Consider the following 24,038-nt stretch of genomic DNA (forward strand, 5'->3'; position numbering starts at 1 on the left):
TCTGGAAGGGTGTGTGCCAGGGAGAGCCCGGCGCGGGGGGCGAGCGGGCTTGCGCGGGACCGACAGCTTCGGAACCCCCACTTCTCCCAGCCCCTGGCTCTGGAGGCGGACATGGTCTCACGAGGCTTGTAAAAGGCCTGAGGAGTGTCTACAGGCAGCCCTCGCACCGCGCCTGCCGCCCCCGGCGCGAAGGCCTCCTCTCCGCCATCTTGGCTCCCACCCCGCGCCGCCGCTTCCTTCCGGATCAGAAGTTTCGCGCCAAATTGTCCGGCAAGCAAAATGGAGCCCGGAAGGAGGCCAGGGACGTGACGTCACTGGCCCACAGCCAATCCGCTCCAGCGGCCTGTCCGGAAGGTGGGGCTCGCGGGCGCAGAGCGGCCCAATCGCTGGCTGTGGAACCTCAGCGAGCCAATGGGGACGCAGCGGCCGCGGCGCCCGAACGCGGCGTCTCGTTTTTCCCGCGAAACTCGGCGGCGGTGCGTGGAGGTGCTGGTGTACCCGAGTCTGGGGGTTGTGGGGTCGTAGAGGTGAGACCGGGGTCGGGGGGTCTGCAGGTCTCAGCACCCGAGGGCGCTGCAGGGTGGGCAGGCGTTCTCGCCGGCGAGCTGGGGTCCCCCCGCCCCGCATTCGCAGCCGAGCCCACCCCCGCCGGCTCCAGCTGTTTGTCCCCGCGCCAGGCGCAGTCATGTCGGGTTTCGACGACCCCGGCATCTTCTACAGCGACAGCTTCGGGGGGGACACCGCGGCCGACGAGGGGCAGGCCCGCAAATCGCAGTTGCAGAGGCGCTTCAAGGAGTTCCTGCGGCAGTACCGAGTGGGCACCGACCGCACCGGCTTCACCTTCAAATACAGGTGCGGGCTGGAGAGGGACAGGAGGAAGGGGGGCACACAGACCCCTCCCCCCCCCCAGTGTGGCGCCGACAGGGGTCGCACGTCATCACTCAGAGCCGGCTAGTGTCGTAGAGCACGAATGGGGGGACACGGGCCCAGAGAAATGAGGGAGCATGTCCCAGGTCCGAGGATCGGGGGTCCCAGCCGTACTTCATCCGGCCGCACCCTTGTGGCCTTTGGTTTTGTACGTGTTATACCTGAAGGTAACTTTTGAGTGGTCACCTGTTGAGTGGGCTCCTAACAGTCAGCTAGAGCTCCTAGGGCCCTTTGATTTTTTTTTTTTTTTTTTAAACCCATGACTTGTTTCTGGTCGTTTGCTTCTTGCTGTTTTTCCGTGTACTGTCTCTGATGTCTCCTAAACTCAAGTTCTCTATGGGTGTAAAAGGTGAAGATGGTAGTTAGGATTTACTTCATTCATGCAGTCATTCCGATTTGCAACTTCCATTGATCAGCACCTGCTGCGGGCCAGGCACTGTTCCCTGAACCTGCTCTTTGTCATTGTATAATCCGCGGCATCATGTCAGATCCTTGTAGGTCCAGCCTCTGTCCCTAGCACCTTAAAAGGCAGAGGTGGCTTTGTAGGTTCAGGCTTGGGCAGGACCAATTACTGAGTGACTTCCAAGTAACAGTCTCTCTGTGTCATCAGTAAATGGTGCCTCCCCCTATTCATGTACCAGCTGACATTGACCATCTGTGTGCCAAGCATTGTGCCAGCATTGAGGTACGAAGATGGAAAGGCCTATTGCTTACCCTTTAGAAGCTCTTAGGTCCGTGAAGCTTATAAGTCAGTGGGAGCAAGGCATAGAGGCCAAGAGACGAATTACAAAGTGACAGTTACCTCACAGGAGGACTATATGGGTGCCTGGGTGGCTCAGTTATTTGGGCGTCTGGCTCTGGATTTCAGCTCAGGTTGTGATCTCGAGGTTCATGGGTTCAAGCCCCACTTCGGGCTCTTTGCTGACGGTGCGGGACCTGCTTGGGATTCTCTCTCTCTCTGTCTCTCTGTCTTCTCCGCTGCTCGTGCTCTGTCTCTCTCTCAAAATAAATAAATAAACATGAAAAGAAATTAAAGGGAAAAAAAAGGAGGAATATAGAAGGAAGTTAGGGAGGGCTTCCAGAGGAGCCCAAATTTAACCCCTGCCTGAGAGAAGAGTTTCAGGTGTGGAAGGCATTCCTGAGAGGAGCAGTTGCATGCATGGGCAGAGAGGTAGGGGTGACTTTTTATAATAGCAAGGGGTTTTTTGGGCCAGGGTGGTCATTTTGTGTGTGGCTCTGGGACATAAGGCGGGGGGGGGGGGGGATAAGGTCTGAGATGAGGCTGAGGAGAGGGCCCTGTGTGGGTCAGTGGTCCCTAAGTGTGTTTTGGGACAAGAGTCCCATAGGATGCTCTGTAAAAAGTGCATCTGGTGGTTGATAAGACAGACACAGTCTCTGCTGTCTCTGGGCTCCCAGGTTTGAGCTGTGTGTTAGGTTAGTCTCCAGAAGAAAGTAAAAGGCTCCAGGGAGTCCTGCAGTGAAAGAGCTGAGTCTCCCAGACCGACCTGTGCGTGCACACAACCCTGTGTTGGAGTGTTGAACTGTGCTTCGGCCATCTTGTGGACCATCTCCACGGAACCTGTGTTTTTTTGTTTTTTTGTTTTTTTTTTTTTGGAGGATATGCCTCTGTCGGCAGCAGGGAGCCTCCGCAGGGTTACATCACAGAACCACCTGGAACTCGATGTGTATTTGGGAAGAGGAGGGGGCGGGCAGTGGTGGTGCTGGTGTGGGCAGATTTGGGGTGCAGGTGCACCTCGGCCAGTGTTGGTCTCCTCTGCACCCTCCCCCTCCCCCACCCTGCCACCTGCCCACCGCAGGGATGAACTCAAGCGCCATTACAACCTGGGGGAGTACTGGATCGAAGTGGAGGTGGAGGACCTGGCCAGCTTTGATGAGGACCTGGCTGACTACTTGTATAAGCAGCCAGCCGAGCACTTGCAGCTGGTGAGTGGGACCCCATGCCTGAACCTCCCCTCCCCGCTCCAGGGCCGGTCCTGCTCTGGTCACCAACAGCTGTCTCCTTCCTCTTCAGCTGGAGGAGGCTGCCAAGGAGGTGGCTGATGAGGTGACTCGGCCCCGGCCCACTGGCGAGGAGGTGCTCCAGGACATTCAAGTCATGCTCAAGTCCGATGCCAGCCCGTCCAGCATTCGTAGCCTGAAGGTGGGTCCCCTTAGAGGCTGGTCCGAGGGTGGCAGTGGCTGCTGCATGGTGCACAGGGGCTTCAGGCAAAGGCAGATCTAAGTGCCAGCTGTGTGACCCTGGGCAGCTCACTCAACCTCTCTGAGCCAGTTTCCTCCTCTGTAAAATTAACTCATAGGACAAATGTTTACTGAGCTCCTTCTGTGGTCAAGGCATTGAGTTGGTTCTTGGAGAAATCACATTGAGCTAAACAAAAAGCTCTTGTGTGGGGTTTATGTCCACCCGTGGGGTGTGGGGGGAGCCCTGAGTAAAGCAGTGAATATCACCCAGGGTGATTTTAGTTACCTATTTTTTTTAATGTTTATTTTTGGGAGTGAGCAAGCGTGCATGCGAGGTGGGGAGGGGCGGGGGGGGGGGTGGATTCCAAGCACAGTGCAAAGCCCGACGCAGGGCTTGATCTTGAACTATGAGATCATGACCTGAGCCGAAATCAAGAGTCAGATGCTCAACTGACTGAGCCACCCAGGAGTCCCACCCGTGATGATTTTTGGATGTTCCTAAGTGCAGTGGAAGAAATCGGGGGGGTGGCCCTGTGGGAAAGACAGAAGGCTTCCCTGGTGGAGAAACATCTGAGTGGAGACTGAGCAGTGGGCAGACAGTTGGGAGAACATTCCAGGGAGGCAGAGGTACAGCCTGGACAAAGCCTGAGTGGTGAGGGGGGCATGGTATGTATGGTCAAGGCCATGTTGAAGGACAGCTGGCGAGGCTAAGAGTGATCGGGAAGCAGGAGGGGCTGGCATCTGAGGGGTTTATTTGTTTTAGTTGACAAATACTGAAGGCTGCTGTGCTCCACGTGTGGGCTAGACCCTCATGTGAACAGACAGGACTCGGTTCTCACAGAGCTTATGGTGGGAGAGACAGATACAGGACTTTGAGATAACTTCAGGAGCCGTGATAGGAGTCATGAAGGAAAGAGAAACGTGAGTAAATATGACAGTGGCCAAGGGAGGTGGATGGCGGTCAGAAGAGGCCTCTCTCAGGAAGTGATGTTGGAGTGAGTCTGAGTGAGTCATAGTCAGCTGCGCGACAGCCCAAGGGAAGAACATTCCAGGCTCAAGGAGAAGCAGGTGCAAAGGCACTGAGGTGGGGACAGTGGTATGCTTCAGGGAACAAGAAGGAACCAGTGTGGCCGGACCCCAGTGAACATGAGGGTTGAGGGAAGGAAGGGGGAAGGGAGGAAGAGGCCAGAGGGCCCGGGCTTTCCAGCCGTGGAAACGCACTTGGATTCTGTATGGAGCGCGGTAGGAAAGCAGGGGGTGTTTAGGTATTCGAGTGGGCTGGTTCCATTGGCAAACAGTCCCTTTGGCTGCCACGTGGAGGACAATTTATAAAATTGGCAGGAGTGAGAGCCAGGGGAGCAGTGAGCAGGAAGTGATGGTCGTGACGTTAGTCGTTCCGTTACAGGGTGGTGGTTAGAATCTAAGGAGGTGATGCACTTGGCTGTACTCGGCATGCTCCGTAGTGGGGCCCAGATGTCACCCTTTTAGCTAATGGCACCTCCTCATCGTGCGTCGTACCCACAAGGCCATGCTCTGGTCTTTGCTTGACAGATCTACTCCACACCCTGCAGCTCTCTTGGGGGTCCCTGTCAAGCCGCCTTTGGCTGGCATGATGGCAGGTCTGTTCCCGAAGCAGGTCTGTGAGTTCTGGAGCTTGTCGGCTTTATCTATTCCCAGCACCAGGGAAGGGCTCCGTGACTATGTTTGGAATTAAACTCAGTGTCACGCTTTTCTGTGGAAGCGGCATTGGACCTGTTTTGGGGGGCAGCTGTTTCATGAGGGAGGCAAGCCTCCACTTCCCCCCAGGGACACGCTTCCGACTGTCAGACTCATTGGAGAACACATTGAATGACCCACTTCAGGTGATGGGTTTCCTACAGTAGAGGAGGAGCCCTCTCTAGAAGGATCACTGGTCAGGGATGGCTCGGAGGGGCTGAGACTACCCCAGTCCTTCGGGATTCTGGAGTGCCAGGTGCCCGCGTCTTTGTAGATTGTTGTCTGAAAAACATGCTCTGTGGTGGTTCCAACAGTTCCGGTGTCCCCGGCTTGTGGTGGGCACATGTGGCCTTACTTAGCACAGAGGGGGCCAGCCTCTTTCCTTCTCCGCCTCCCATCTCCCAGGCTTTGGTGGAGGGGGTGCCAGCATGAACCTGTAGCCTGCCTGTCCCAGGAAAGCCACTGGGAACTGGAAGAAAAGATAGCGAAAGGAACTTTTAAAAAAAAATCTTTTTAATTTTGGGCTCCTGAGTGGCTCAGTCAGGTGAGCGTCCGACTTTGGCTCAGGTCATGATCTTGTGGTTCATGAGTTCGAGCCCCGCGTATGGCTCTGTGTTGACCGCTCAGAGCCTGGAGCCTGCTTCGGATTCTGTGTCTCCCTCTCTCTCTCTGCCCTTCCCCCGCTCGTGCTTTGTGTCTCTTACTCTCACTCTCAAAAATAAATATTAAAGTCCTTTTAGTTTTAATTTTTTAATTTTAAGGAAGCCTCCACCCAACGTGGGGCTTCAACTCAAGGCCCTGAGATCAAGTGTCACATGTTCTACTGACTCAGCCAGCAAGGTTCCCCTGAAAGGAACTTTTCTTGTTTTGTCTTATGGAAAATTACATATGGAAATGGAATAGTGTAATGAATTTCATATACCTTCACCTAGGTTTAGTGGTTAACATTTTGCCTTTGTTCTTTTTTTTCTCTTTTTTTCTTTTTTTGCCAAAGTACTTTGAAATAAATTCTAGAAGTGCCACTTTATCTCTCAGTACTTCTGCATACGTGAGAAAAAGATTTTCCCGTGCACTCTCTGGGGTCCCTGTCTCCCTTTAATCAACCGCCCTCTGGATGGCTCTCTTGCAGTCGGACATGATGTCGCATCTGGTAAAGATTCCTGGCATCATCATCTCGGCGTCTGGGGTCCGAGCCAAGGCCACCCGCATCTCCATCCAGTGCCGCAGCTGCCGCAACACGCTCAGCAACATCGCCATGCGCCCCGGCCTGGAGGGCTACGCCCTGCCTAGGAAGTGCAACACGTGAGTGGGCCTTGCGGGGGCCCCAGGGCCTTGTGCAGGGAGGGACATCTGAGTGGAGACGGGAAGGGTAGGGACCAGCCTGCAGCCTCTGCAGGGAGAGGGGCTGGGGCAGAGGCGTGCCCTGTGGGGGTGGTGTGGGCCGATGCGCTGGGGCTCAGGGCTGAGAACCAGGGGCCATGTCCTTCTCCATTGGTGAGTTCTGTGCCCACCGGGACGTCCAGACGACTTGTGCAGGGAACCCAGGGTTCGAAGGGCAAAGCACTCCAGGGGGATGAGTCTGTCTGGAGTCTTCTGAAGCAAACTGGCTTGGTGGGGCAGCCGGGCCAGCGACATAGCATGCTTGTTCATTTACATGTTGCCTATGACCACATTTGCACTGTAGAGACTGCGTGTGTGGCCTCTTGGCCCGTAACACCGAATGTTTAGACTCTGGCTCTCACAGAAAATGATCTCCACCCCTGGTCTGAGGGCCCACGCCCTCTCTCAGGCTGCTCATTGGCCTCTGCTGGTCCCCCTCAGCTACCTGACCTAAGTGTCGGCAGTGCCCTGGGCTCAGTCATGCTCCCTTCTTCTGCACTCATTCCCTGAGTGGTCTCGGGCTTTAAGAATCATCCGCGTGCAGAGGACACTCACATGTGTCTCCCCTGAACTTCAGCGTCAGACCTGGTTGTGGGCGGGATGCCCCCGAGCCGGTGCCCAGGGGACACTGCAGATTTGAACCACACTGACCTGACCTCCATCCCACCCCCCAGATCTGTCCTTCCACAGCTCCCCTCCCCCGCCCCAGATGGGAGCCCCATCTTTTCAGGTGCCCAGGCCCAAGTGCTCGGTCTCAGAATGTTTCCGGGAAGTCCTTTTGGCTCTGCCCTTAAGATTGCATGTAGAGAACCAGACCTTTTCCTAACCTCCTGGGCATGTCTGTTGTCCTCTCACCTGGAGCGGTGAATCCCGGGCCCACCCTCATCTCTCAGTCTGTTCTCCACTCTGCAGCCACAGGTGACCCAGTCGTTTCCATGTCACCCAGAGACCAGCGCTGTCCTGGCCCGCACGGCCCTCCACAGCCCTCTCTGGCCTCCGGTCCTCCCCCAACTCTGGGCCCAGCCTCGCTGCCTCCCTCCTAACACAGGGCCTTTGAACATGCTATTTCCTCTGCCCAGAACATTCTTTCCTCTGACCTCCACAGTCCACATTGTCACTTTTTCCATCAGCTTTCTCTTCTGTCCTCTCACAGAGGTCCTCCCCCAGGCCTCCAGCTTACACTGGGTGTGTGCGTGCCCAGTCACTCTCTTACCCACCGACTTCACGGCATGGAGCACTGCCTGTCGTCCTGTTACGGAGTCATTCGCTGGCTGGCTTTTTCTTCCCTGACTAGACCATAAGTTCATACGAGCAGGGACTCACTGCCACGTCCCTGGCCTGTAGAACTGTGTCTGGCACGTAGGGGGTGCTTTGCTCTAACGCCTCGGTAATAGTTGAACTGTGACTTCATCACGTGGAGGTGAATAGAGGCCTGGACCCTGAGGATGGTCTCCGGGTGCCCAGACCCTCACCGAGAGGTCCTGGGATTTGAGCGGGGGTTTCATAAGGTCACTGGTGATTTGGCTCCTCTACCTGTGGGGACCCCGAGACCCTCGTGGGGCTTGGAAGTGTGACCTGTCTGCAAGGGGGAGGAGCCGGGCCTAGAGCAGACCTCCCTGTTCCTCACCTGGCTCGTGGTACCCCACAGAGCTGCACTCCTTTTAAGGGCCTTGCCCCGCTGTTGCGGAGACCCTCAGCTTGCTGTGGACCAGAGCTTGTCACCGACTCCTGGGGTGGGCTCCCTGGGGTTTGGGTTCTCAGGGGAGCTCTGGTGACCCTTTCTCCTCCCCCTGTGCAGGGATCAGGCTGGGCGCCCCAAGTGCCCGCTGGACCCGTACTTCATCATGCCCGACAAGTGTAAGTGTGTGGACTTCCAGACCCTCAAGCTGCAGGAGCTGCCCGACGCGGTGCCTCACGGCGAGATGCCCAGACACATGCAGCTCTACTGCGACAGGTGACACGGGCTGGGGCTGGGGGCAGGGAGGGGCTCCCACCGGGGCGGCGGCCAGGCCGAGTCCCCAGCTCAGGTGCCGGGTGTGGCCGAGGGAGTGCGGTGGGCGGAGAGGGTGGCTCGGCATGGAACACCCCTTCGCTGGCACCCTGGTGCCTCCCGTGTTTCCGCTCGTCCTGTCCTCCCAGGGTCTGTGAGGGCGTGTAGCCCCTGCCGTGCGGGTGCTGGACCTGGAACCCCAAGAGGCCGACTGGCTCCTTGAGGGCTCTGGTTCTGGGTTTTTCCGGGGGGGTCCCCGCAGCCCTCGGAGCCGGGAGAGCCCCTGCCTCGCCTGCATCCCTGGCTCTCTGTTTACCCTCTTCCTTGGGTTTGCTGAAGGATCGGGAAGGAGGGGAGGGTGCTTGACTAGAGTCTGGTCCCCTCTCGGCCACCTGAGCGGAAGACTTGGCGACGTGATGGGGGTTCGTCACCTGGGCTGGTGCACCTGGGTGTGTGTGCAGGTGTCCTGTGCTGTGTGGTTTCCTGAGGTGTGGATCCACAGGTCTTGTTAGCTTCGTCAGTGGCAGCGGGACGTGTAGAGGTCAGACTCGAGCGAGTTACGTGAGTTGGCAAAGCCTCGGTTTGTTCATCAGGAAAACGGGCATAACGACGGTCCTGAATCTCTAGTTAAGCTGCTGGGAGATGGTAATTGGAAGATGCACGTGTTTAGCATAGTTCCTTAATACAAATTGAGTGTTTGTTGTTGATTAGGTTATTCTCCAAGCAGTCTGTAATCCAGACTCAAGCAGTGGTGTGTGGGAAGAAGGGTCTTAGAATCCTCTCAGAACAGTGACAGTGATGGTGATGCTCCTTGGTGGGATGTGACTCTTTCCCGCACGGAAAGCACTTTTGGGTTGTTTCCTCTCTTGATCCCGTGATATCGCTGCCCCCACCCCCCAAGCTCAGAGATGTGCGGTGACTTCTGAGTGGCAGGGTCCAGATGTACACCCCAGCGTCCCCAGTGCTCCAGCTCTGGCTGGAGGGGCTCGGAGACTGCCTTCTTCCAGCACCTTCGTTTTGAGAAGAGAACGTGGAAGTCGAGAGGCAAAACGAGTTGACGGAACGGAGCTCATGGGGCCTTGAAGAGGCAGAAGTGGGGGTGGCCCCTGCAGAGAGGCTGGAGGGCCTGCGGAGGAAGGCTTGGGGAGCCCGCGGCGAGTCTGACAGCAGATGGGGCTTGTGAAGGGGTGGGGAGCCAACACGGAGCCAGCTGGAGCCAGCTCAGGCGGGGAGGCCTCTGGTATAGATGATAAGGTGGACCATGAGTGTGACAGGGTGGGTGAGCGGGTCAGAGACCTCCCTGTCCCCACCAGGCTCTCATCTTTGTTTCTCCTTCTTCCCTGTTTCCTCAGGTACCTGTGTGACAAGGTCGTCCCCGGGAACAGGGTCACCATCATGGGCATCTATTCCATCAAGAAGTTTGGCCTGACCTCCAGCAGGGGCCGCGACAGGGTGGGTGTGGGCATCCGGAGCTCCTACATCCGTGTCCTGGGCATCCAGGTGGACACAGATGGCTCTGGTGAGTTGGCTTTGGGGTCCTGGCTGTGCTGCACTCTGGGCCGAGCCCCTGTCCTCTCTCCTCTGGATCATTGCCGGGCCTCCTGATTTCCCTGTCCCCACCCTTCCCAGCGGTCCCCAAGGGCGTCCGCGATCTAGCCCCCTAGCTCCTCAGAACCCGTTCCCCTCACTTACTGGACCCTGAGCACAGGCCGACTCCTGAGGGGCAGAACCGGGGTCTCTGCTCAGGCTTGTGGCGTCCCAGCTCTGAGGCCCTGCCCCGCAGGGCGCCCTGATCGGGCGGTGGGCTGGCCAGGGTCTCCCTCACGTAGCACTCACACACCCTCCTTCCCTGGCCCACCCAGGCCGCAGCTTTGCCGGGCCCGTGACCCCACAGGAGGAGGAGGAGTTCCGGCGCCTGGCCGCCCTGCCCAATGTCTATGAGGTCATCTCCAAGAGCATCGCCCCGTCCATCTTCGGTGGAACGGACATGAAGAAGGCCATCGCCTGCCTGCTGTTTGGGGGCTCCCGAAAGAGGTGGGGGTCTGGGTCCCCCCAGATCTTGGAGGGGATGAGTAACTTGGCCCCTACGAGGGTAGCTGCTGATGGTCAGGACTTGAATGTTCTTCCATTTTCCTGGGACCTTCAGCCTTGCCTGCTACTCCCAGGCTCCTTCCCCATCAACCAGGCTTGCTGTCAGCTGGCTTGTGGTTCATCTGTGGTCTCCCGTTTCCTTGGCTGTCCGTGCCCTGGAGGCAAGCTGTCTCCCCCATTGCTACCATGGGCGAGGCTAGGGGACACGGCGGCTGTGAACGAGGGTCTCAGCCCGGAGCCCCTGGCTGCCTGCTGCTCTAAGGCTCGTGATACCCCGTTGGGGGGCCGACTGCCAGCCCTCCCCGTGACCAGCCCGAGTGCCAGCCTCGCCCACCTGCCCGTCCTCCCCCAGGCTCCCTGATGGACTCACCCGCCGAGGAGACATCAACCTGCTGATGCTGGGGGACCCGGGGACGGCCAAGTCCCAGCTGCTGAAGTTTGTGGAGAAGTGCTCTCCCATCGGGGTGAGTGCCTAGGGCTCACTGCTCTGCTTGGCCACCCCAGTAGGGAGGCAGGCTGCAGGCAGGGCTACCGGGTCCCCAGGACCCCTGGGGCAGCTGGCTTCCCGGAATCTCTTTCTCGTTCCTCTCGCCTGTGGTCAGGACGGCACAGAGGGAGGAGGAAGGGAACCAATGGGTGTGGGTCGGTTTGGGGCCGTGGGTGGAGTGCGGCCTGAGAGCACAGGCTCTGGATCTCTGCCTGGCCAGTAGCTGGCTGGTCACGGACCGCAAGCAAGTCACCTATCGTCCCCGAGACTGTTTATCTACCCACTGAGCCGTAATGTTGGTAACAATCACATGAAGATTAAGGGCCGGGCCCTGCTCGCAGTGCATTACGTAGATTTACTCACCTGACCTTCTGCTCGCTGCACAGTGGGTGTTGTGACCCCTTTAAGGAGGAGGAAACGGGTACAGAATAGCTCCGTCTTGCCCGGGGTCCCACAGCTAGTAAGTGCAAGCACAGGGATCTGACCCCAGGTGTGTGGTAGGCGGGGTGCTCTGTGCAGTGATTGGGGGTCTGGGGGCTCAGAGGGCGGGGATGGCCATCGTGGCCAGTGGGACAGGGCTGTGCCAGCGGGAGCTCTAGTCTGGATAGACCGGAAGTATGCCAGGGGCTCCGTGCTGGAGCAGTCTGACAGGCACGTGTGCACTGCAGCCATGAGCCGTAGGGGTGGGCTTACGTTTCTTTAAAAAAACAAAAATTTTTTTTAATGTTCATTTTTGGGGGAGAGAGACAGGCAGAGCACGAGTGGGGGAGGGGCAGGGAGAGAGGGAGACACAGAATTCGAAGCAGGCTCCGGGCTCTGAGTTGTCAGCACAGAGCCCGATACGGGGCTGGAACTCACGAACCGCGAGATGACCTGAGCCGAAGTCTGACTGGGCTTAACTGACTGGGCCCAGCCACGTGCCCCCAGTGGGCTGAAGTTTCTGGTGGCCGTGTTAGAGAACTAAGAGGTTCAGACGAAACTAATCTTACTATTGTGTGTAGCTCGATATATCTGAAGCGGTGTTGTTTTAGTTCGTAGCTTAACATAAAAAATGCAGTGGGATACTTCGTATCCTTTCTTTTTTTAAGGGCTAAGTTTGAAATGGGTGCATATTTTACACCGTAAGGCCACCTGGGTTGGGACTTGCCACAGGGGCAGCATGTGGTACTTGAGTCTGTACAGAGATGACAGGGGACTGGGGCGGGGGAAGCTTCTCCTTGGGGGTCAGGCGTCCCTGTTCCAGCCCTGAGGCCACCTCGAAGTGTGTCCTTCATCTCCGGGTCTCCGTTTGCTCCTCTGTGAGCCGGGCCCCCGAGGGCCGGTTCCCAGGGCTGTGGCGGGACTCAGGTGAAGAGCGCGTGTGGACGCCCACCGGGCCAGACTGGTGCCGGGGCTGCCTTCCTGGCCCAGGGGAGGAGCTTGGGGTTCTGTCCTGGGCTCTGCGGCCGGCTTTGGTGTGTGAGCTTGAGCCAGCCCCATCAGTCTGGGCCCCGGCCTCACTGGGGTCAGAGCGCGGAGCTGGAGATGTGCGGGGCCCTGGCCCCTCCCCTTCTCCCTGCAGGTGTACACATCGGGGAAAGGCAGCAGCGCGGCAGGCCTGACTGCCTCGGTGATGAGGGACCCCTCGTCCCGGAACTTCATCATGGAGGGTGGGGCCATGGTCCTGGCCGACGGCGGGGTCGTCTGTATCGACGAGTTTGACAAGGTGAGTCTGATGGTGACGTGGCTGGCAGCTGGAACGTGGAGGTGTGGCCTCCTGTGCTCAGACGGCACAAACCGCCTCTGACTTAGAGCCCGGTGTGGTCAGTCTCCGGGCCTGTCTTCGAGAGAAGTAGTTTAACCTCTCTGAGCCTCCGTTTCCTCATCTGGAGAGTGGGTTCGTGGTCACTGGCGCGAGAGGTCTGCACGTTCCTGCCGTCCGCCTGGCATAGAGTTGGGGCTTGACTGGTAGCTGCTGTGGTTTTCCTGCTGCCCTGCTGCTCTCCTGCCCCCTCGCCTGGGCCTCAGACGTTCCTGTCCCACACAGATGCGGGAAGACGACCGAGTGGCGATCCACGAGGCCATGGAGCAGCAGACCATCTCTATAGCCAAGGTGCGCGGCCCCCGTCCGGCCTGGCCCGGCGTGCGTGGGGAGGGTGCTGGCCGGGGGCCGCTGTTCGCCAGGGCCTGTGCTGGCAGCAGCCGCCGGCCTGGGGTCGCGGGGCGCGTGCGCGCGGACGCGCGGACGCACGGAGGGGACGTGCCCCCGGGTTCTCATCTCTGCCATCTGCTTCCCGCCCTCGCCCTCAGGCTGGGATCACCACCACCCTCAACTCCCGGTGCTCCGTCCTGGCTGCAGCCAACTCTGTGTTCGGGCGCTGGGATGAGACGAAGGGGGAGGACAACATCGACTTTATGCCCACCATTTTGTCCCGCTTTGACATGATCTTCATTGTCAAGGACGAGCACGACGAGGAGAGGGACGTGGTGCGTTTGAAGACGGCCAGGGCCACAGGGCGCACGGGGCCGGGTCCAGCCAGGGCTGCGGTTCTGGGGGAGGGTCACTGGGGCTTGGCCCAGAGTCCTGACCATCAATCCGACTTGCCCGTAAGTGGGCAGCCCAGGAGGGGTGGCTGTGGCTTACAGAGAACACGGGACTGGGGGTCCAGTCCTGCCTCCTGTGTGTGCTAGGCTGTGCGGTTTGGGTCAATCATTCCCTCCCCAGGCCTCAGCCCCTTGTATACGAAACAAGGAAGTTGACCTCTGCAAATAATAGAAGCCCGGCTCTGGCCAGGACGTCTCTGGAAGAAAGTAGTGGCTTATGTAATGGGCAAGCCTAAAGGTGTGGGGCTCAGCTGCATCCGGGGCCCCGTGGTCAGAGTTCTCTGCTTCTGCCTCTGCTCTCCCTCCCTGCTGGAGGCTTGTGCTCAGGCAGATGCTCTCCTTGTGGCCGATACGGCCCTGGCAGCTCTGTGATTTTGTCTGGTCAGCTCACAGACCCTGAGGAAAGGGGGGGCCTCCTCCTTTCCACGAGTTCTGGCCCTACCAGCTCCTCCTTCCTGCCTGCTCAACTTCTGTGTTGGGATCCAGGCTGGGGAGGGCCCGTGGGCTGACCCAGTGTCCCCTCTGCCTCCCCAGATGCTGGCCAAGCACGTCGTCACTCTGCACGTGAGTGCACTGACCCAGACCCAGGCTGTGGAGGGTGAGGTCGACCTGGCCAAGCTCAAGAAGTTCATTGCCTACTGCCGAGCGTGAGTCCTAGGCATGGGCCCTGCAGGAGTGGGGTTGCCTGGCTCTCCTAGGGTGGGAGAGACCCCGGGCCTGCTTCTTACGAGGGATTACAAGAAGGGATGCCTTCTTACAAGTGAAGCCCTCCTGAGGGTTCTGGCTAGGTTCCTTTCTGAACTCGCACAGGTCACTCGGCGGCTTTTGGCTTAACGTTGCCACGTCTCTAAAATGAGGTTGTAAAAATCAGAAGGTCTTTGAAGATCAGCTCGACTCTCACACGCAGGGAGGCGGTGCAGTGTGGACATCGTGCGCACAGGCTCTGGGGCACGTCCGCCCCACCGTGTGACCTTGGGCGAGTCAGTTGCCCTCTGAATCTCCCTTTTCCTGGACTGGTGTTGCCTAGTGTTTTTGTAATGATGGCACGGGTGATTAAGTGCTTGGCAGAGCCCCTGCACCGAGTCAACATTCGGGAAATGGCAGCTGAGACTTTTATTCCTGTTTTCTTCACAGCCGGCCAGTAACTGTAATCCTACATACAATAATTACCCTGTGCCGGGTGTTCTCTGAGTATTTCACATGTAAGCGAACTTTAGCCCTGTCTCTAAACCTTTGAGGGACCATAGGAATCCATTTTACTGGGGCTGCGGCTAAGAAGCTGAGGGAAGGAAAGGTTAAGTAGCTTGTCCAAGGTCCTGAGTGGGAGGTAGGAGAGGTAGCAAGGATTTGAACCCAGGTACCTGGCTCCAGGGGCTGTGCTGTTAGCCACGGTGTGGAGATGCTGGACGTAAGCCTCAGTGGCCTCTTGTTGGGGGTAAAACCTGAGGGTGGAGGGGTCTTCAAGAGCCCCTCCGATGGGAGGGGAGCACTGTAGTCGGGTAGGTCCCTCAGTTCCCCCCTACCCACCCTTGGAGTGACGGAGTGGCGCAGTGACTCCCGTCCTGGGTCCTTGTCACAGTTCTGAGCTCCTGTGGCCCCGTCCTCAGAGGCTCGGGCCCCAGCTGTGAGGCTTGCCCCATCCTGACGCCAGGTCCTTGGTGGCCTTGGGGAGTCGACCCCTCCCTCCTGGCTCTGTCTTCTCACCCCCAGGATGAGGGTTGCCTTAGGTGGTCTGAGTATTCCCCTGAATCTGTGACTGTCACTTGCCTGGGCAACATGGTGGGTGCCCCAAGAACCCTTCCTGGCCTCGTGTCAGCTGCTCCCCACCATCCTGCAGGAAGTGTGGCCCCCGGCTGTCGGCAGAGGCCGCAGAGAAGCTGAAGAACCGGTATGTCATCATGCGGAGCGGAGCCCGGCAGCACGAGAGGGACAGCGACCGCCGCTCCAACATCCCCATCACCGTGCGGTGAGCGGGCGCGGGAGGGCCAGGCCCAGGAGGGCTGCACGGGCCTCCTCGGTTTCCAAAGCAGGCTGTGCCTCACGAGCCAGGGCTGGGGGCCCTTGCTCACCGCACGGGGCAGGCCTGTACTGAGGGCTGCAGGTCAGGGAGGCTTTTGGGAGTGTAAACCCTCACGGTATGTACTTCTTGGCCTGTTTTAAGGTTGAGAAGACCTGGGACGCTGTTTTCTGAATTTTGTCTGGTTTCCCTCGTTGCAGGGCAGCGTGAGGGAAAGGGAAGGGTCCAGTCATGGGAGTTTAAGAGACCTGGGTCCTAGACTCTGGCCGACTGACTGCAGGGAAATGGCTTTCCTTCTCTGGATCTCAGTTTTCATGGTTAACTCCTCATTTTTGTGAAATTATACAGTAGACGATAGTGATGAAGAGTTTGACCCCATCTCATCTGAATCCTGTCTCTAGCACTGATTAGTTAGAAGTGATTTTGTTTGTATGTAATGGAAAATACAAACAGAGTAAATAAATTGGAGTTTATTTCTCTCTCACATGTAAAAATGTCAGAGGGTGGGTGGTCCAGGACTGATGCGATGACTCCTCAGAGTCGTTGGCAAGTGGGGCTCTTTCATGCTTACCCTTATCCTCCTAGTCTAAGATGGCTGCTGGAAGTTAGCCATCACCTCTGCATTCCAGGAGACAGGAGAGGCAGGAAAAGAAGGGCCCATCTTTTAAGGACATTTCCTGAAATTCCCACAAAACGTTTGAACTTCCATCTTCTTGGCCTACGTTAGTCACATAGACACATGTAGATACCAGAGAGGCTGGGAAATGTCAAATTTGAGCTGGGTGCCACATGCTGGAGTAGAAATTGGCGTTCCATTTCTTTGATGTGTATTTAATTTTGAGAGAGAGCCGAGACTGAGCACGAGTGGGGGAGGGGCAGAGAGAGAGGGAGACACAGTATCTGACGCAGGCGCCAGGCTCCAAGCTGTCAGCCCAGAGCCCGATGTGGGGCTCGAACTCATGAACCATAAGATCATGACCTGAGCCAAACTCGGACGCTCCATCGACGGAGCCACCCAGGCGCCCCTGGGGTTCCGTTTGTGAGGGTCGTGGGGACCGCAAGCAGTCTCCCCCATAGTCTGACACCTTGGGCAGGCACCTCCCTGATGCTGTGCTGGGACAGGGGCGGGGGGTGAGCTGAGTCCCCGCCGCGTCCCCTTGCTCCCACGCAGGCAGCTGGAGGCCATCGTGCGCATCGCCGAGGCCCTCAGCAAGATGAAGCTGCAGCCCTTTGCCACGGAGGCGGACGTGGAGGAGGCTCTGCGGCTCTTCCAGGTGTCCACGCTGGACGCTGCCTTGTCCGGCACCTTGTCAGGTGAGCAGGCGCAGGGACCCGAGCTGGGGGGGAGGGGGGGGGGTGGCCACAGCCGGGAGGCCCGGAGCATGTGTCGCGTCTGTGCCTTTGCCGAGCGTCTCCGAGCGTCCTCCCGGCGGTGAGCCCCCGTTCCCAGTTCCGCCCCGGCCACTTCCTTCCACGATGACAAGCGGTGGCTTCTCTCCACACCCTTGGACACACTCCTCTTGACCCAGTTAATTAGGAAGAACTGTCATCTTGTCCTCATCTGAGAACGATGGCACTCCTTGTGAGCTCGTAACCGTTCTGAGTGCTTCCAGAACTCTTTCCCGTTTACTTCCAGCTGTCCCCACATCCCCCCCACCCCCCGAGAAGCCAGGCGGGGCACTTAGAAATAAGACAGGCATTCAGAGGCCTTTTCATGGTGCCAGGGCTGGCTGTTCGTTAGCTGGAATGCAGGTCTCGACCCGGAGGGCAGTGAAGGTCAAACTGCTATAAGCCCTACAATCTGCTTCAGGCTCAGTCTTTGAACAGATTGTTCTGGATCACTGACTGTGCCAGACTCTCCTGGGAGTAGATTCATTCCTTCACCCAGCAGGGTGTGGTGTTTGTCAGGCGTTGTTCCAGGTGCTAGGGGTGTAGGAGTGAACAGATCTCGAAGTCCTTGCCGTGCGGGCCTCATTTGAGATGGGGAGAGACTCGACAAAGGCAGATAGATGGGGTTCAGGCAGTCAGAAGTGCCCTGGGCTGCGGGGGCGGGGGGGATCCTGGCAGGCCGGATATGTTGGAGGAAGATGGTCTGGAGGGCTTCTCTGAGGAGGTGACATTATTCAGGAGTGGTGTGAAAAGAGGAAATAAGGGCAGGGGGAGAGGACACTGTAGGGAGAGGCTGAATGCCACGCCTCCAAGGAGGGAGCAGGCTTGGCATGTTCAAGGGTGAGTGTGGCCGGTGCCTTGGGTGGTGTGAGGGGCCTGATCGCCCCCACCCTCCCCTTGGTGAAGACTCAGTCTCTGCCCTGGAGGGGATTCCCGTCAACATGAGAAATTTGCCTATGGGGGCTCTTGGGTTTGCTGATGGCCAGAGGTCAGGTGTGATTTGGGACAGTGAGGTTTGAACTGGGCATCGTAGGCTGCGTAGCAGTTTGCCTTGCAGATCCGTTTCATCCTGGAGCCTTGAGGTCCCCCACCCAGTGGCTCCGCTGACCGTGCCCCACCCTCTCCTCAGCTGACACCCCAGGGCATCTGTAGGCCTTGGTCAGCAGGAGGAGCGTGCCCTGCAGCAGCCTGGTGCTTGCCCGGGCCCCTTGGGGCACCTCACAGCCGTGGTCTCCGGGCAGCCTGCCCTCCCTCCTTGGGGCACTGGTGGGTTCGGCTCTCTCAGATCTGCTCCTCCAGGAACTTTGTCCCTGCTGCCTGACCAGCCGGGTGGGGTCCAGGTATTACGGGCTCTCTCTCCAAGTCCGCTCACGTCCTTCCTCAGAGCCCTCCCCTGGCCGTTCCCAGAATCAAAGCAAAACCCGTGCCATGGCCTAGGGCCCCCAGGACCTGGCCCCTGGTCGCCGGTCTGGCCACGTCCCTGGTCTCTGGACAGGGTTTCGAATGAAGTCGGGTTTCTACCCCTGTGCCTTTGCACCTGCCAGTCCGTTGCCTGGAGCATCCTTCCACACAGGTGTGCTGTGTCCCCTGACTCACGGCTGTGTCCAGCCATCTCCACAGGCCCGTGCTGTCCCCCACGCACCGTTCCCCGGCCACCCTTTCTTGGCTCAGGGGCCCCGTCCCTTCAGGTCTCCCACCACGAGCAGACTGAGGTCTCTGGTGCCCCGTCCCCACCTGCCCGTCTCTCTCTGCCCACAGGGGTGGAGGGCTTTACCAGCCAGGAGGACCAGGAGATGCTGAGCCGCATCGAGAAACAGCTCAAGCGCCGCTTTGCCATCGGCTCCCAGGTGTCGGAGCACAGCATCATCCAGGACTTCACCAAGCAGGTAGGCCCTCCCGTGGCCGGGGGGGGGGGGGGGGGCTCCCGCGGCCTGCCTCCCACCCACCCGGCACCTGTGTCCTGTTGCTCAGCTGACAGGCCTGGGTTGGGGATGGGGATGAGGTGGCTCTTCCTCGCCCTGGACCTGTTCCTGTCATTCATCCCCTAGAGACGGGCTCAGTCTGGGGCAGGGGTGGTCTTCTGTCCCATCAGGGGAGAGGACGGGGGGCGGCTGGTGTTCTGGTACAACCACACCCAGGCTCCCCCAGCACCTCCCGTGTATCTCTGCTCTCGCTGCCTGGCTTTTGTGGGGTGGGGAGGGGCAGAGTCAAGAGGGGGAGTCTCCAGTTCATGGAGGACGACGTTCGAGAACCCAGAGAGGAGTGGGGCCTTCTGGGTGCTGTGGAGAACTTGTGGTCTTTTTTTTTTTTTATTTTTTTTTATATTTCTTTCTTTTTGAGAGAGACAGAGCACAAGCTAGGGAGGGGCAGAGAGAGAGGGAGACACAGAATCGGAAGCAGCTCCAGGCTCTGAGCTGTTAGCACAAAGCCTGACACAGGGCTCGAACCCACCAACCGTGAGATCATGACCTGAGCTGAAGTCGGACGCTCAACTGACTGAGCCACCCAGGCGCCCCAACTTGTGGTCTTTAAAACCACAGGAACAATCCACGCCTTTCTGATTTCAGCTCCTCTTAACATAACGTCATGTCGTTTGAATCTTAGAGCAGTTTCACGCAGCAGGTGGTACCACGCTCGTTCTATATGTGAGCAGACTGGGGCTTAGGGAGGTTTAGGGGGTCAAGAGCTTGGGTTCTAGAGTCAGGTGGACTCCGTTCAAGGCCCAGGTCTGCCACTTAATTGCTGTGTGACTTTGAGCACGTGACTTAGCCTCTCTCTGCCTCAGCTCCTGGCCCGTAAGATGAGAGTAATCACAGTACCGGTTGCGTGGGGCTGTTGTGGGGGTGGAGTGAGTTGAGGTACGAAGACTAGAACGGTGCCTGGCACGTAGTAGAGTTCAGGAGGTGTGAGCCCTTCGCCGGAGCCAAGGAGATGGGTGTGAAGGCCTTTGATAAACTGGAAGTTCTCTGTGAGCAGGGGTGGGGGGGTACACGTGGGGTCCCCTCTGGAGGCACGCTCCTGCATCCAGCCTTGCGTCCGCAGAAATACCCGGAGCACGCCATCCACAAGGTCCTGCAGCTCATGCTCCGACGGGGCGAGATTCAGCATCGCATGCAGCGCAAGGTCCTCTACCGCCTCAAGTGAGCCCTCGCGGCCTCGGACTTGCCCGTGCCTCCCACACGGCCCGCGCCTCCCGCACGGCCCGCACCCCGAACGACACTGCCCTCCGCCTCCCTGCTGCCATCTTGAACTTCCCACGCGCTCTCCAGCTGCCCTGGAGGAAGGAGTGTCCCCCCTGCCTTGCCGCCTCCGGACGCCTGCCTCTGGCGCAGGTCCAGGAGGCGTGCTTTTGGAGTTCGTTGAAATAATAAAGCCACGGTGCGTTTGGATGTCTCTGGGCTTCTGCACTGGGTAGCCCGTCCCCGCCCCCATCTTGCCCTGCAAACCAGCCTTGGAGCCAGACCGAGCGGGACATCTGACCTGCGTCCGCCCCTCAGGCCCTTGGGCAGCGCCCTTCCCTTTTGTGCTCCGGGTTCTTGAACTGCTCGCCAGCCGGCAGCGGTGAGAATCCCACCAGATCCGGATCGTGTGGAGGGCTCCGGGGGGGTGCGCAAGATGGGCTCTGCTGCTCCCCAGAGCCTGTGGGGGCACGGGGGCCATGCTCCTGCCTCAGGCCCGCCCAGTCCCCACACCTTTCTGTGCCTCAGTGTCCGGACCGTTAAGGGCTGACGTTAGCACGTGCTTTGCAGGGTTGTGTTCAGGATAATGACAGCGAGGTGCTCAGGGAGGACGGGGCAGTGCGGTGAGACGCCAGTGGCTTTTGGGATTCGGGGACCTGGATTCCCACAGGCCTTAGAGCAAAGTGGCTGAGAGTGGAGGTGCCAGTGTTGTGTGCACTGGTTTGCTCCCCGCGGGCTCCCCGTAGCTGTGTGGCGTTGGCTGAGGCAATCGACTTCTCTGGGTCTGAGGATACATCGCCTTTTGCCGTTTCCTTTTTCTGGGGCGGGGTCACCACAAGTAGTTAATTTTTGTGTGTGTGTCATGGGAACTTTAATTTTAGGTTGCATGAGCGGGGGAGGGGCAGAGGGAGAGAGAATCTTAAGCAGGCTCCATGCTCCGCGCAGAGCCCGACACGATGCTCGATCCCACGATCCTGGGATCATGAGTTGAGCTGAAATCAAGAGTCAGACCCTCAGCGGAGCCACCCAGGCATCCCTGGGATGGGAACTTGTAAGATCTCTCTTGGCGACTTTGAAACATTATAAGACAGTATTAACTGTGGTCCCCATGTTGTGCGTTACCTCCTCATGGCTAACTGACTAGCAAGTACGTACCCCTAGACCCCCTTCACCCATTTGCCCACTCTCCACCGCCCACCTCTGGCAACCGCCCATCTATTCTCTGTGTCTCTTGAGGTGTTTGTTTTGTTTTTTGTTTTTTTTTGTTTTTAAGACTCCATGTATAAGTGAGCTTATACAATATTTTTCTTTGACTTCCTTTTTTATGGCTGGATAGTGTGTGTGTGTGTGTGTGTGTGCATACACCTCGTTTTCTTCATCCATTTTTCCGTCAGTGGACGGATTCCATATCTTGGAATTAGGTCCAAGGTCGTTTTCGTATCTTGGCTGTTGTAAATGTTGCAATGAACCTGCTGGTGCTAGGTCTTTTCAAATTGGTGTTTTCATTTCCTTTGCTAAAAAATTGGTGTTTTTATTTTCTTTGTGTAAATACGGAGATACTGACAAGTGGAATCGCTGGGTCTTATGGTATTTCTAGTTTTAGCCCCGCGGTGACTCTCTCTGCTGTTTGCCACGGTGGCTGCCCCAGGTTACATTCCCAGTGGTGCCCGAGGGCTCCCTTTTCTCCACTTCCTCGCCAACACTTGTTATGTCTTGTGTTTTTGAGACTAGCCATGCTGGCAGGTGTGGATGATGAGCTCGTTGTGGTTCTGATTTGCATTTATTTCCCTGACGGTCAGTGATGTTGAGCATCTTTTCATGTGTCTGTGGGCCATCTGTATGTCTTTGGAGCAATGTCTCTTTAGATCTTCTGCCCATATTTTAGTTGCATTATTTTGCTGTCCAGTTACCTGAGTTCTTTATATATTTTGTTTTTTATTTATTTACTTTTATTTTTTTTAACTCTATTATTTTTTGAGAGAGAGACAGAATACAAGCGGGGGAGGGGCAGAGAGAGGGGGAGACAGAATCTGAAGCAGGCTCCAGGCTCTGAGCTGTCAGTGCAGAGCCCGATATGGAGCTCGAACCCACGAACTGTGAGATCATGACCTGAGCCGAAGTCGTATGTTTAACTGATGAGCCACCCAGGTGCCCCTAGATGTTTTGAGTATTAGTCCCTTATTAGTATGCAATCTGCAAACACTTTCTCCCATTCTGTGAGCTTTTTGTTTTGTTGATGGCTCTCTTCTCCATGCAGAAGCTTTTTAGTTTGATGTGGTGCCTTCACCTGTTTGTTCTACTTTTGTTGCCTCTGCTTTTGGTGTCAGATTTAAAAAGTCCTCACCAAGGCCCATGTCCAGAAGTTTCCCTGTTTTCTAAGGCCTTATGGCTTCAGGTCTGTCTTCCTTCTTTAACCCATTTTGAGTTAGTTTGTGTGGTATGAGATAGTGGTCCAATTTCTTTTGCACGTGGATCTCCGGTTTTTCAGCACTGCTGCCTGGAGAGACTGTCCTGTCCCCATCGCATGTTCTTGTCTCCTCTGTCCTGAACTAATGGACCGTGTATGCCTGGGTTTATTTCTGGACTCCCTGTTCTGTCCCATTGGCCTGTGTGCACCTGAATTTAGCATCAGTGAGCTGGAAGTCATAGGATTCAGCACCGCAGGTTGTGAGGTTTGAATGGTAGAAAGCACGAGTAACAGCAGTATCGGAGAAAATCAATAGTCCTCGTTGTTTGTCATTATTTTGCTTAATACCGTAATACCAATAAAAGGGTATAGTTCGTAAAATTCAAGAAAAATCCACGAAATAAGATATTTGCCACTTAAGATACATTTAGGAATGCAGAACCTCAAGCAAAGCATGAATTCAGAAATGCATTACACATTTCATTCTATTAAATTACTAGCAGATACAGTGTCTAAAAATAAGCACCATGTTAAAACGAAGACCGCCGCGAACTGAAAGTCCGATTATACGATCTTCCTAAAACCCCGACCAGGAAACCTGTGTGCGTCAGTGTGGTCACTGTTGAGTCACTCATGTACTTACCTGTGGCAATTTCCAGCCGCGTACAGCTCTTTCCAACTGCCCGGTTCCAGGAAATGGAGGGATGAGAGACGCTCAATCAGTTTTCCTCTGATTCACTCCTGCTCAAAGCCCATTTCTCCTTGGGTAATTTGGAGAACTTCTGAAGAGCTCTTTGTCGCCTGGTTCGGACGCCCATCTTCTGAGAGCATCGCGAGCGCTTCCAGATCCTCTGCTCCTTTCATCTTGTGCAGGGGGAGACGCGAGTGTTGGCAGCATCCGCTGCAGACCCGAGCCTTCTGTTCTTGTGTTTGGGGGTGCGGGAGGCAGGGTGAGCTTTAACCCTGCCGCCAGGGCTCGCGTTTCTGGGAGGGGGAGAGGGATCTCTCTCCAGGGAGCGCATTCACTCGGGGTCTCGGCCGTGATGGATGGTGCCCCATCAGCGGGGACTGCAGGGTGGAGGCTCTGTCATCCCACATCGTCAGCTGGGATGCACTTAAGCCCCTGGCAGTTGTGGATGTGGGCACCGTGGTCACCTCTTTTATAGATGGGGAAACAGGCTCAGAGTCCCGTGTCACAGCGAGTGAGGGCAGGGTCAGGATTCAAACCTGGCTGTGCTCTGAACCCCCCATGTCACTCTCCAGCAGCCCCTCCCCAGGCAGGCCCCGTGCTCGGGCTGAGCGGAGTGCCGGGCAGACACGGTTCTGGCCTGGAGGAGGTGCTGGTCCAGGGGGAAGAGTGCCCTGGCATAGTCCCCGTCCCCGGCGATGTGGCACGGCAGGCACAGTATGGAGGGACCGAAGCGGGTACTGGCTTGGCTGTGACTGGGGAGGGCGGAGCAGGGCTCAGGTGGGTGGGGCGCCATGAAAATCCTGGGGGCGTCCGGGGAGCCCCCGAGCCTCCACAAAGACTGAAGGGTGAGGAGGGAGGCAGCCGGGATCTCCTGTGGCTGGCTGGGGTGGGAGGCTGTGCAGGCTGCCCGGAAAGGAGCACCCAGGCTGGGAGTCAGGGCCGGGCCGGGTCTCCGTGAACTCCGGGGAGAGGGATCCTAACC

General features: G+C 57.4%; 1 protein-coding gene across 1 annotated transcript; it reads left to right on the forward strand.

Moving 5' to 3' along the window:
* Positions 1-416: 416 nt before the first annotated feature.
* On the forward strand, positions 417-20,172 carry MCM5 (minichromosome maintenance complex component 5). The gene is made up of 17 exons (XM_030320507.2): positions 417-527; positions 678-852; positions 2,745-2,871; positions 2,960-3,088; positions 5,972-6,144; positions 8,021-8,176; positions 9,565-9,731; positions 10,075-10,246; positions 10,656-10,767; positions 12,352-12,495; positions 12,817-12,882; positions 13,080-13,256; positions 13,908-14,020; positions 15,211-15,339; positions 16,562-16,704; positions 18,538-18,665; positions 19,822-20,172. Exons 2-17 carry the CDS (start codon positions 686-688, stop codon positions 19,921-19,923), a joined length of 2,205 nt encoding a protein of 734 aa, XP_030176367.1. The 5' UTR covers positions 417-527; positions 678-685; the 3' UTR covers positions 19,924-20,172.
* Positions 20,173-24,038: the final 3,866 nt, after the last annotated feature.

Source organism: Lynx canadensis, chromosome B4, assembly GCF_007474595.2.
Source record: "Lynx canadensis isolate LIC74 chromosome B4, mLynCan4.pri.v2, whole genome shotgun sequence".
Lineage (NCBI taxonomy): Eukaryota > Metazoa > Chordata > Mammalia > Carnivora > Felidae > Lynx > Lynx canadensis.

Coding starts and splice junctions, on each gene's coding strand:
- MCM5 (XM_030320507.2), top strand. CDS start 686: ATGTCGGGTTTCGACGACCCCGGCATCTTCTACAGCGACAGCTTCGGG. Junction 853..2,744: donor GGCTTCACCTTCAAATACAG/GTGCGGGCTGGA, acceptor TGCCCACCGCAG/GGATGAACTCAAGCGCCATT. Junction 10,768..12,351: donor AGAAGTGCTCTCCCATCGGG/GTGAGTGCCTAG, acceptor TTCTCCCTGCAG/GTGTACACATCGGGGAAAGG.